Source organism: Athene noctua, unplaced genomic scaffold (assembly GCF_965140245.1).
Source record: "Athene noctua unplaced genomic scaffold, bAthNoc1.hap1.1 HAP1_HAP1_scaffold_34, whole genome shotgun sequence".
NCBI lineage: Eukaryota > Metazoa > Chordata > Aves > Strigiformes > Strigidae > Athene > Athene noctua.
The window spans coordinates 713,518-726,393 of record NW_027437537.1 but is presented as its reverse complement, the minus strand read 5'-3'; the positions used below and the strand labels follow the sequence as shown (position 1 = coordinate 726,393).

Here is a 12,876-nt window from a genome sequence, read left to right as displayed (position 1 = left end):
AGAAATGCTGGGCGTTTCTCACCTCCAAGAACACTCCCCAGGTCAGATGGGGGAGATCTAAAACACCCAGACCTCTCAAACTCGTTCCTTAGCCCTGGGAGTGCAGGTGCTGACATCCCTTCTGCATTACAAAGGATTGCATCTGAGAAAGTCAGACCCCAGCTCTGGCTCCTACCCCCCATCCCCACAACTCCACTGCTGCATAGCAGGGCTGGCTCCTGGGCAGCCAGCAGGCAGAGGCCCCGCTCCCCACGGCACAGAGTACCAGCTAGAGATCCAGGCACGGAGCTGACAGAAGTTCCCCGACAAAAGGAAAAATGAGATGTGTGGGTGTGCAGTGGGGACAGGGGTGTTGGGAAAGGGCTTTGGTTTTGCTCAGAAAAGTCTGCTCTAACTTGTTAACCACACTGTAAATAACACTGTTGTTTCCCCCTTGGTCAGTCCCCATGTCCAGAGGTAGCAGATGTCCAACGGCAGCTCCGTCACCGGGTTCCTCCTCCTGGCATTCGCAGACAGACGGGAGCTGCAGCTCCTGCACTTCTGGCTCTTCCTGGGCATCTCCCTGGCTGCCCTCCTGGGCAACGGCCTCATCATCACCGCCATCGCCTGTGACCACCGCCTGCACACCCCCATGTACTTCTTCCTCCTCAACCTCTCCCTCCTCGACCTGGGCTCCCTCTCCACCACTCTCCCCAAAGCCATGGCCAACTCCCTCTGGCACAACAGGCACATCTCCTACCTCGGATGTGCTGCCCAGCTATTTTTCTTTCTCTTTTTCATTTCAGCAGAGTTTTCTCTCCTCACCATCATGTCCTACGACCGCTACGTTGCCATCTGCAACCCCCTGCACTACGGGACCCTCCTGGGCAGCAGAGCTTGTGCCCACATGGCAGCAGCTGCCTGGGGCTCTGGGTTTCTCTATGCTCTCCTGCACACAGCCAGCACATTTTCACTGCCACTCTGCAAAGGCAACACCCTGGGCCAGTTCTTCTGTGAAATCCCCCAGATCCTCAAGCTCTCCTGCTCACACTCCTACCTCAGGGAAGTTGGGCTTATCTTGGTTAGTGTCTGTTTACTTTCTGGGTGTTTTGTGTTCATTGTGGTGTCCTATGTGCAGATCTTCAGGGCCGTGCTGAGGATCCCCTCTGAGCAGGGACGGCACAAAGCCTTTTCCACGTGCCTCCCTCACCTGGCCGTGGTCTCCCTGTTTCTCAGCACTTCATTTTTTGCCCATCTGAAGCCCCGTTCCCTCTCCTCCCCAGCCCTGGACCTGGTGGTGTCATTTCTGTACTCGGTTCTGCCTCCAGCTGTGAACCCCTTAATTTACAGCATGAGGAACCAGGAGCTCAGGGATGCCTTGAGGAAGGTGTTTTCATGGACATTTTGCAGCAGTGACAAGCAGCCCATCTCTCTCCACAAATGAATTCCAGTGGATCCCAGAGCAGGGCTGAGGGGTTTATTCTTTCCTGTGTTATTAGCAGTACTACTACTGCTTATGTTTTTAGCATCATCATATCAACCACATCATTATCATTAACCTTGACAAGGATAATGTTCCTACACAAACATTTTCATTCATCCCCATTCTGCTGAGGCATTAATCACTTCTATTTCACTTTGAATCCACGTAAATTTGTTTCTAACTCTCTCACAGCATCTCTGTAATAAAATGAGATCTCCCCAGTAGGGCACTTGAAGGCTGAGCTCTTCTTCCAGTGTGGATGTCAAGAACAGATCTGAGGAATTACATTCTGAAAAGAGATTTTTTATTGTGATTCTCCACGGCTCCTGGCGCAGAGAGCTCCCAGTCACCTTGTGACACATTGAGGCTGTCAGCCGGACTTGAGGCTCCTGTGCCAGCGCCTTGTGACAGTGAAGATGGTGAGTGGGCACTGAGGAACGTACTCAGGCCGGTCCCACGTGGGAGGTGGCAGGTGATGTCCTTCAGGAGGGGCACCTGGGGCTGGCTGGAGCGTGGGGGGGATCTCTAGGGTCAGTGTGTCTGGGGTGGGCAGGGAATGGAGCCCCACAGAGCGTGAGATTCTCTGAGGTCGAGTCACCCAACAGTAAAGTGTTCAGTCCCGGTTTCTGCAGGTGAACCAGGACTCTGCAACCCTGCGAGAGGACAAAGAGACCCAGCAGGCATAGGGAAGGGAGGCTGGAGAGTGATTCATGTCACCATTAGTAAGGTACAGCTGATGGAGCTGGAGCTGCCCCTGGTGCCTTTGGAAATGCTCCCCAGTGCCCCCAAGCACCGCTGCCAGGCCCTCAGGATTCCACCCACCCGCAGCCAGACAGGGCCCTTCCCTGCTCCCTGTGAGAGCTCCAGGAGCCAAGAGGCTCCAGGGGCGGCGGGGAGGGCAGGGCAGGGCCCAGCAGTCCCTCTGGTGCCAGAGCAGCTCCCAGTGGTCGGGATGGGACCCACTGAAATGTCCAGTGAGCTTGTGGGGAAATAAAATCTCCGTGCTAGTGATCTCCAGCTCAGCTGGAGAAAACACAGGCCAGCTGCATCTGGCTGTGAAACTGAACCTGCCCAGAGCAGACGGTGGTACTAGGCACGTCCACAAGTCCCTTCTGACCCAAATGAAAGGCTGTAAAGTAGAGCTGGGCACAGGGGACGCTGCTGTCAGTGGCTTTTGCTGACGTTGGTCAACCCTGTCCTCAGGATTTCACCTCCCAAGAGGGGACACTGTCCTGTGGGTGACAGAAGTCAAGCAGGTGTGGGGAAACTGCAGAAAAGTCCTCAGAAATGCTGCCGGGCGTGGCAGAATCCCAGACGAGGGTGAGGCTGGACGGGATTGCTGGAGACAGTCTAGTCCAACCGCCTGCCCAAGCAGGGCCAGCTGGAGCAGATTTCCAGCACCACGTCCTGTTGGGGTGTGAGTATCTCATGGGATGGTGCCTCCCCATCCTCTCTGGGAAACCTGGTCCAGTGGGCAGCATCCATGCTAGGAGACAAGTTTTTTTCTTCTGTTCAGCTACAATTTCCCATCTTTCAGTTTGTGACCGTTGCCTCCTGACGTGTCAAGAGCCGGGCTCCCTCTTCTTAACAGCTTTCTCGCAGAGATTTAGAAACAGTGACAAGCTCCCCCGGAACCTTCTCTTCTCCAGGTGGAACAGGCTCAGCACTCGCAGCCTTTCTCCCCATGAAAGGCACTTGTACCCCTTAGCTGCCTTTGTGACCCTTGGCTAGACTTGCTCCAGTATCTCTTCTGTAGGGAGGAGCCCAGCACTGGACACAATACTCCAGGTGTGGCCTCATCAGTACTGAGTACAGAGGAGGGATCCTCTTCCTCGGCCTTATAATAACTCTCTATTGCAACTCAGGAGCCCTCGGCCTTCTTTAACACAACGGTACGTTGCTGTCTGGTGGTCACCTTGGTGTTCACCAGGACCCCTGGGTCCTTCTCTGCAGAGCATCTTCCCAGCAAGGTGCCCCCAGCAGGTGCTGGTGCCTGGGGCTGTTTCTCCCCAGAGGCAGGGCTTCACAGATCTCTCCGTCAGACTTCACCAGGTTCCCTCAGCGCAGTTCTCCAGCCTCTCCCGGTGCCTCTGAATGACAGCACACCCGCCCTGTGTCTTACTCACTCCTCCCAGTTTGGCGTCATCTGCAGGCACACGGACTTGTGACCTTGGGGACTTGCTGCGAGGGCGCACTCTGCCGTGTTGTGCAGGTCAGTAGCGAGGAGGTTAAACAGGCCTGGACTCAGGATTGGGCCCTGGGGTTCACCACTGGTGCCGTGCTCCCAAGGGGACTTTGTGCCCTTGGCCGTGACCTTCTGGATCCGGCCATTCACCCTGTTTCCATCCCACCTCTCTCGTGTCTATCAGGGTGTGATGGGATGCAGCGTGAAAAGAATTGTTAATACTTGGTTAAACACCTTCCCCGCTCCCCCCTCACCCACCAGCCGAGGCAGCTTATTGCCGTGGTGGGTTAACCGTGGGTAATCACCAAACTGCCACCCAGCTGCTCGCTCACTGCCTCTCCCACCCCAGAGAATAGGAGGAACGGGGATGAGAAAGCTGCTGGGGGGGACAAGGACAGGGAGATCACTTCCCAGTTCCCACTGCGGGCAAGACTTGACCTGGGGAACGCAACTCAGTTTATTGTCAGTTAGAAAAGAAGAGTTAATTATGAATTCAGGTAGTAATGGAAACAAGACAAGCATGAAAACAAAACCTTTCCTCCTCCCTGCCCCAGGCTGAGCCTCACTCCTTCACTCCAGGCTCCTCTCCCCCGTCCCGAGCAGTGCAGGGGCGTTTGGGACTGGGGGTCACAACCAGCACACAACAGTTGGTCTGGCTCTGGGCAGCGGAATGGGATATTTACCCTCTGACACAGAGGTACCTCTCGGGCAGAGCAAAATACTAAGTGATTTTTTTTGGTGAATGTTCATTCTCGTTCTGATTTCATTCTGCCTGAACTCTTTCGTTGAATCCTGACTGTTCCCCGCAGCTGTCCATCACCCACTCTCATGTTTTGATGGCTCTTGTCACAGACAGCCTGGCAAAAAGTTGTTGGTTACTTTCCCTTTCCTCTTTTTCCCCTTTGAGAAGTCCCATGCCCTTTTTGCAGCTGTCCTGACTCTCCCCCCCTGTGCTCCCTGGGCAGCAGTGTGGCAGTGAGAGCTGCCCCCCGGGAGGAGGTGTGCTCTTCTGCCCAGGGGCTGGTGGGCAGCTCTCTGGTGACCAAACCCCAGACAAAACAAGGGCCTTGGCTGTAGGGCCTCTTGTCCCTGAAGGAACCATCCTTTAGCCCCGGTGTCTTGGGACGCGTCTTCTGGGAGGGGGACACCAGGCCTCCAAACCCAGCAGTTTCTGCCAGCTCATTCTTTGGTCTGTTTCTGTTCTGCTTCTGGCCCTTAACCTGCAGCAGCAGTTTGGGGCTGCACAGGGGTTCAGGGCAGGGTCACCTCTTCCTCCAGGACAGGATCTGCGGATTCAGCTCGGTATTTTAAGCAAGATGGAAGCAAATGTATCGTCCTTGTCGCAGGAGCTGGTAGCCAGGGTGGACGAGCAGTTCATTCACAGTTACTTAAACACTGAAGAAAACTCGATTTGTGCATTTAAAATTTCTGTCTTAACCAGTGTTTGGCCTCTTGGGTTCTCAAGGGTTAAAATTCCTCCGGCACCTTGGATCGGTGTATGGGGATTTAAAAGTGCTCCAGATGAAGCAGCAAATGAGCCGAACTGCGTTTAGTTAATTCCCTGGCTGTCACTCATGCAGCCAACCCTGTGCTGAGGACATCTGGGGCTCGCCTGCTGTTCGTAGGGGAGGTGTCGGGCCCGTTCTCAGAGATGTCCCCGCTCTGTCAGGGACGGCTTTACTGACCAGAGGGCAGGAGGCACTTTGGGAGTGGCCCCTTCGGATGGAGGCTGGAGAGCTCTGCTCTTCTGGCCTGGCCGTCAGGCCGTGGCTTTCCCAGTGCTCCCGTCTCTCAGCTCAGCTCTGCTTTCTGTCCTTAGGACACAGCTTTGATTTGCCAGGGCTGAGGGAATTGGGACGTCCCCCACTGCCCATCTGCACGAGACACCCCCCTCTAGCAAGGGACAGGACAACCTCTCACATACAGAAAGCGAAACCTCCCGCTAATTACTCCCTGGCAATGAGCCGGCAGAGCTTTTTGTCCAGACTGCGCCCGTGCTGCTGTCAGCTTCAGGAGCCCGGTGCTCCCAGCACGGCATCTTCCTCCCCGTTCCCCCTGCCCGGGGCAGATCTCTGCCTCAGGCCTGGCCCTGCTGTTTCATGAGCTGTGCCCTCTGGGCGCGGTTATCGAGTGTTAGGACCGACTGTGGGTGCTGCGCCGTGTTACACGGCGGTGGTTGTGTCAGTCAGATGAGGACGAGTCCCAAGTGCAGATGTGCGGTGACAAGTGCCCGTTATCTGGCCCTGACTCCAGGAGAACTGAACCCCTTCAGCCTTCTCACTCTGGGTGGAGATGAGGGATGGAGAGCAGCTGCAGACTGTCAAGGGGGCAGCGACAGGAGGATCCTTTGCTCTGCTCCCTCAGCTAAACTGCTCTGCTGGCAAGCAGCAGCTCTGGTTTTCCCTGATTTTTGCAGTGACCGCTTGTGGTGTCTGATCTGCTGCGCTGTTCTAAGCATCTCCCTGCGAGCAAGAAGCTTGGGAGTGGCTGAGCTGAGATTTCCAGGTTCCTGATCCGAGGAAAGGCTGTCCCAGCCAAATCGGAGTTGGGTCCCTGACTGCATCCAGACAGAAAAGATTGTTCATACAGTGGGGAAAAAAAAAAAAAAAAAAAAAAAGCCAAACCAGCGCTGCTGTTTTACTGAGTGTTTGACATCTCTTAGCTGAGCAAATCCTGGCGCTCAGTACGAGTTACAGCTCTGCTTTTCTGAGCCCATGAGCTGGGCTCACTCACAGCTGCCCTGACTCTCAGCAATGCTACCTGCTTCCTGACTTTCCCTGCCCCGTGGGGTTTGGGGGCTTTGGGAACCCTTTTCCTCTTTCCATCAGCCCCTTTCCCACATGCTCTACTCTCAGGTGGTTTGGGACTCTGGCCTCTCCTCAGTAGTTTCTGGCTGAAGCCCTTTGGTTTGCACCAGCCCCTGTCTGTCTGGATGTCCATCTCGGACTCGCTCTGTCTGTCCTCAGCTGACAGACCAGGACGTGGGACAGGCATCGGTGCTTCCCAGGTAACCCCCTGCTCCCCCTGCCGGGAGCTGCGGGGGGCCTTGGGGGACCAGACCTTCCCATCCCTACAGCGTAGGGACCCTGACCGAGCCTGGGACGTGCCCCTTCTGTGTTACTGCTCCAGCGACCACCTTGAGTTTCTCCAGGAAAGGGAAGCACAGAGAGATGTAGCACCAAAAAGATGAAACTCTTCCTCCTGTCTCTGTGACGAGAGGCAGTTCAGCCAGGATCACTGACATGCTGACCTCTCTCTCCCCTTCTGGCTGGCACAAGCCTGGCAGCCTGTGTCTCCAAGGGCTTCTTACTGAAAAGGCCCCGGGCAGGCGTTAGCCCTTCAGAGTACCTCATCTGCTCGGAGCAGACCGAGTCTGCACCCCTTGGCTGCAGTCACCCCTGTGTGAAGCAAGGGGTACCCGTTCACCTTGCAGCAGCCGCAGGGCTGAAGGAAGTGCCCTTTCAAAGATCACGGGAGCTGTGGGGCTTTGGGCGGGTGGTCCCCCAGCTTCCTCGTGTCAGTGAGAGAGCTGCCACCTTAGTGGGGACTCTGTGCGAGGGGTGAGGAGCGGCAAGGGTGCTGCTGGCTGGGGAGGGGTTTAGTGTGCCGGGACCTCTGCAAGACACCGAAATATCTGTCTTTTATGCTGCAGGCCTGACTATGACAGAAATGTTTGGAAAATGTCAGTAAAAATGGAACAAAGAAGAAATGAGGAAAGAAGACGATCAAAGAATAGTTTTTATTATCAGCTTTTTTCCCATTTTTTCTGTGTTTGCTGTCCTTGTTTAGCTTTGCTTTGTTTTGCTATACCAATCTTTGAAGTACTTCATGAACATTTTTTTAATTATGATTTTAAGTACAAAAATATTTCCAGAAGCAGGGAGGGGTGTAGCTGCAGGACACCGCTGCCCTAAGTCGCAGGGAAGGAGATGCCCGGGGGCAGGGCAGGTGTCCTGGGCCCCTCTGCCCGGCCTCTCCCAGCAGCTCCCCAGGGGCTCTGCTCTCCTGCAGGAGACCTCCTGGCCTGGGTGACAGCGGCCAGTCCCAGGGAAATCCGCCAGATCCCCCGGGGCGTCTGCAAGGGGCACTCGATGTCCATGGTCAGGCAGCTGAGCTCTGCCTGCAAAGGGAAGAACTGCCTGACAGTTCTAAAAAAATTGTTAGCAACTTTTCCTCAGCTGAGGTGACTGAAAACTTGGAATACGGTGATGATGGTTTTCCACCGTGACCCAGTGGGAATGTCTAGGAAGTGCGTTAACAGAAACTGAAGCTCTGAGCTTCAGGGAGCTAAAGCCTGCCCTTGTCTCTCAGCAGTCTCATTCTCTCCTCAGCACCTCCTCCATGGGGTTCATGTCTCTCATGTCCCATGGATCTGTCTGAAACATTGCTAGTGAGGTTCTCCCCCGGGGATGGTGACCCGCAGTGGAGGCAGCTTCCCCTCAGCACACAGCTGAGCAGTGGCGGTTTGTGTTTAGTAAATAAACTTCCCCATGTTTTCCTTCTGTTTGTCTGCAAGGGAGAGAAATTCTGCTGTGCCCGTGTGCAGGCGGGTCTCTGAGGGAAGCCAGTGGGAGCTGGTGCAGAGGAGCTGTAACCTCCCGCTGCAGCTGGGCTGGAGAGGTCTGATGTCAGGAGAAGGGCTGCAAGTGCCAGGGGCCGGTGGGAGAAATGGCCGGGCTGGGGGGTGAGGAATCAGGTTGTCCATGGAGTGTCTGACCTGCAGGAGCAGCGGGTCCTACCCCTCCCGACAGCAGGAGGAGACCCCCTGCAGCAACATCAGTTAGAGAATGCTGCCATCGCTCCTGCTGTAAACTGAAAATACAAGAAACTAAACATAAAATCAAACATACTCCCGTATTAAATGCTCAGTGAGAAATTCAAGGTGTTCAAGGAAACCCCTCCCAGTGCCGCATTCAGGTGGTTTCCCAGGGGATGTTACCGTCAGTGTGAAGTGACCTCATGACACTGTTTGTCCCACACACCCCCACGGCAGCCCCGGGAACAGCTGCTGGTATTTGTGCTCCCTCACCTCACACACATGGTGTGCATGCTTACATCTCCTTGTACACCGCAAATGGGAACGTCTGACCTGTCATTTGTGTCCCTCTGCGGAGGGAGAAGGAACCTCCCCCGGCTGGGGTGAGCGGCCAGTGCTGCACATGGCAGCGGGAGGTGCTAGTCTGTGATGATCGCCCTGGGGCAGCGTCACGGTTTAACCCAGCCAGCACCCGAGCCCACACAGCCGCTCACTCACTGCCTGGGTGCGATGAGGGGGACAATCCAAGGCGTCAGGGTGAGGACACTCGTGGTATAGAGAAAGACAATTCGTTAGCAGGCAAAGAAAAAGCCACACATGTAAGCGAGGGAAAACACGGAATTTACGCCCTTCTTTCCGTTGGCAGGCAGGGCGTCAGCCATCTCCAGAACACCAGGGCTCCATCACACGTAACGGTGACTTGGGAAGACAAAAGCCACAGCTCTGAATGTGCCCACGTTCATCCTTCTTCCCCAGGTTTAGATAACTGAGCAGGATGCCGTAAGGTACAGAACATCCCTTTGGTCAGTCGGGGTCAGCTCTCGCAGCTCTGTCCCCTCCCAGATCCCTGTGCACCCCCGGCCTGCTCACTGGTGGGGAGGGTGAGGAGCAGGAATGGCCTTGACTCTGTGTAAGCCCTGCTCAGCAATAACGGAAACAGCCCTGCCTTACCAACACTGCTTAGAGCAGGAAAACAAACCACAGCCCCAGACCAGCTCCCAGGAAGGAAATTAACTCTGTCCCAGCCAGACCAGCACAGGCAGCTGCCCCAGTGTGTCCAGTGAAGACGGGCACCGGCCAGACCCTGGACCTTCAAGTCTGTCCCCGGAGGCCTGGCTGTGCGAGGACACTGCTGCGTGCCCCCACCCTGCAAATCACACCGGTCACCTGGTCACTGGGGTTGTCCTCTGCGGGCCAATTGCTTGGGCGTGTTCTTGACACCAGGTTTGGAGGAAGAGCTCAGCCTTCAGGCGCTGCCCTGAGCAGATCCTCTTTCATGACGGAACTGCTCTCGAGCAGCCTGGCTCTGTCACACAAGTGCCCAGTGCCTGTCCCTGCCTGCGTCACAGGACTGCCGTGCAGCAGGAGCGTGACCGAGGTGCCAGAGCCCTCAGGCCTGACGCCGAACCCAAGGGGTCAGAAAGAGAGTATGGGAGTGAGAAGAGAACATCTCTGGAAGACCAAGCGCTCCCTGGCAGGGCAGCCACGCGGGAACTCTCTTCCCCTCCACCTCTCACACAGGAATTGTCCCTGCAGCTCCAAAAAATTCTCAGAGGAAGGAACTCAGAAGAAAAAACATCACTGCAAGCACTTTACTTTGTTAAAACACACACAGATCATGGCTCCTCATTTACGCAGCCACTCATTCAGAACAGAAAAGCAGACAGTGAATTAGGAAGGGGATGACAACATCATTACAAATAAAATACCACCAAAACCAACAGAAAAAGCAGACAGGCTGAGTTTATACAGAGTGATATTATAACGGCTATGAAGAAGATGAGCAGTTTATTGCTTCAGAATACCATCTGGCTACCAGTTTCCTCAGGGCATCAGTGAGATCCTGGTTCCTCATGCTGTAGATGAGGGGGTTCAGTGTTGGGGGCACCACCGAGTACAGAAATGACACCACCAGGTCCAGGGCTGGGGAAGAGACAGAGGGGGGCTTCAGGTAGGAAACCATGACAGTGCTGACAAAGAGGGAGACCACGGCCAGGTGAGGGAGGCACGTGGAAAAGGCTTTGTGCCGTCCCTGCTCAGAGGGGATCCTCAGCACGGCCCTGAAGATCTGCACATAGGACACCACAATGAAAACAAAACACCCAAAAACTAAACAGACACTAACCACGATAAGCCCAACTTCCCTGAGGTAGGAGTGTGAGCAGGAGAGCTTGAGGATCTGGGGGATTTCACAGAAGAACTGGCCCAGGGTGTTGCCTTTGCAGAGTGGCAGTGAAAATGTGCTGGCTGTGTGCAGGAGAGCATAGAGAAACCCAGAGCCCCAGGCAGCTGCTGCCATGTGGGCACAAGCTCTGCTGCCCAGGAGGGTCCCGTAGTGCAGGGGGTTGCAGATGGCAACGTAGCGGTCGTAGGCCATGATGGTGAGGAGAGAAAACTCTGCTCCAAAAAAGAAGACCAAGAAAAAGACCTGGGCAGCACATCCGAGGTAGGAGATGTGCCTGTTGTGCCAGAGGGAGTTGGCCATGGCTTTGGGGAGAGTGGTGGAGAGGGAGCCCAGGTCGAGGAGGGAGAGGTTGAGGAGGAAGAAGTACATGGGGGTGTGCAGGCGGTGGTCACAGGCGATGGCGGTGATGATGAGGCCGTTGCCCAGGAGGGCAGCCAGGGAGATGCCCAGGAAGAGCCAGAAGTGCAGGAGCTGCAGCTCCCGTCTGTCTGCGAATGCCAGGAGGAGGAACCCGGTGACGGAGCTGCCGTTGGACATCTGTTCACTCTGGATCTGGAGGGTGTTACAGGAAGAAAAGGCAGTGGAAGGGTGAAGACAATTCTCTGAGGAAAATCTGTGCCATTTCTTTGTAGACCCTCCCCCTTCCCCCCCACAACTCTTTTTTTGCCTCTGGGAGACCCTTCATTCACCCTCCTGACCTGAGCTTCATTTTCTGCAGCTAACGCTGTGATTTCATGCTGTGACGGGCAGGGCCTCTGCCCATGGGTCCCTGAGAAGGCAGCCCTGCCCCACGGCAGTGGGGACGTGGGAACGTGCCAGGAGAGGAGGGGATAGGTTTGATATCAGAATTAGTCCGATGAAATCACTCCGCATTTAGAAGGGTTTATCAGATTCCACACTCCTAGTGCAAAGGAACATGGGTGGCAGAAAGTCATTTTAGGCAATCTTGTATTCCTACCTCCCCCATTATGCCCTCTGAGCGTTCTCTGAAACCAGAGACCCTGAGAATTTCTCCTGCACTCCGAGCCAATGGCTGTGAGACCGGAGGAGCAACAGGACAGCGTTATCCTTCCGTCGCTGTGCTGCCTCCTCCCAGACACCAACATTGCCGGGCGGCTGCTCCCAGCCCCGGAGCTCTGCAGAGGGCACTGGGCACGGGGCTGCAGAGCTGCACCCCGGCTCTGCTGCAGCTCGGGCTGAGAGGAGGAGGGTCCTGCCTTGGACCCCACTGCCCTGAGAGCAGAGGCTTCGCTGGTGGGAGAGGAGGAGGCAGGGGGCTTGCTCAGAGGAAGGGCTCTGCGCTGGAGGGGATGAGATGGAGATTTCTGAACTCTCACTCCCACGTTTCTGTCTGCATTTCCTCTCATTGCCGGGCCGTAGCCCCGCTCTCTGCAGTTTTTCCCCCTGGAAGGTGCTTCCCTGTGCCAGGTCTTTCCCTGTCAGCACGGACAGACCCCGTCCCAAGCTCTGTGCACTCACCTTGGCGCTAGAGAAACCTGCCTGTTGGCAGGGCACTGCCTGGGCGCATATTCCTGTTCCCAGGTCGAAAAGGGCAGGTCAGAGCAACCCTGATGGGTGATGCTGGTGCTGTCCAGAGGCGGGGGAGTGGCTGAAGGCACTTTAGGAAGCTGCTGTCAGAGATGCTGCTCACTCGGGGCTTCAGCTCCGGTGTCTCAGTGCCTTCTGCAAGCGCGAGAACTCCTTTTCCATTTCTCTCCCCAAATTCTGCAAAAGCAGGAGATTGTAAACCCAGCCATAAGCAAGCTCCTTCTCTTGGTAGTAATCCCTGCCTTGGGCTTCCTCTTGAAATGCTGCCTCTGCCCGTGTCCTGGGGGTGATGTGGGGCTGGGAGCAGCCCTGCCCCACGCAGCAGCCTCTCTCTCCACAGCAGCAGGACCCTGCCCTGCCGGGGGTCTCTCCTGCCCCCCACAGCTGCTCCCCCCGGCGCCGCGGGCAGCTCCCCGGGCAGGCTGAGTGCTGACCCTGGCCGGCGGCAGAGTCCCTGCCCCAGCACGCAGCCCCGGGGGTGCAGGGACCCTGCTCGGAAGGACAGCCCTGGGCACCCGCGGCTGCACCCGCGGCTGCACCCCCCCGCAGCCGTCCCCGGGAGAAGGCAGAGCCGTGGCCTGTCCCTCTGGCAGCGCAGCAGGGAAGCCCTGCTCGGGAGCACGGCCTCCTCCTCTGGACAGGAGGGACATTCCTGGGGCTGTGCCGGCTGCACCACATCCCTCCGCCACCTGCAGCTGCCCTGCCCCGCACCCACAGACCGACGGTGTCACGGGCTGGCA

At 56.2% G+C, this 12,876-nt stretch overlaps 2 protein-coding genes across 2 annotated transcripts; one reads left to right on the top strand and one right to left on the bottom strand.

Annotated features, from left to right (window-relative positions):
* The first annotated feature begins 463 nt into the window (after window positions 1–463).
* Window positions 464–1,423, top strand: LOC141974178 (olfactory receptor 14A16-like). Its single transcript, XM_074933516.1, has one exon. The coding sequence runs from the start codon at window positions 464–466 to the stop codon at window positions 1,421–1,423; it is 960 nt and encodes a 319-aa protein (XP_074789617.1).
* An 8,748-nt stretch (window positions 1,424–10,171) lies between these two features.
* On the bottom strand, window positions 10,172–11,125 carry LOC141974177 (olfactory receptor 14A16-like). The gene has a single exon (XM_074933515.1). It carries the CDS (start codon window positions 11,123–11,125, stop codon window positions 10,172–10,174), a length of 954 nt encoding a protein of 317 aa, XP_074789616.1.
* Between the last annotated feature and the right edge of the window lie 1,751 nt (window positions 11,126–12,876).

Excerpts from the sequence above, each read along its gene's own strand:
- LOC141974177 (XM_074933515.1), bottom strand. The coding sequence starts at position 11,125 with ATGTCCAACGGCAGCTCCGTCACCGGGTTCCTCCTCCTGGCATTCGCA.
- LOC141974178 (XM_074933516.1), top strand. The coding sequence starts at position 464 with ATGTCCAACGGCAGCTCCGTCACCGGGTTCCTCCTCCTGGCATTCGCA.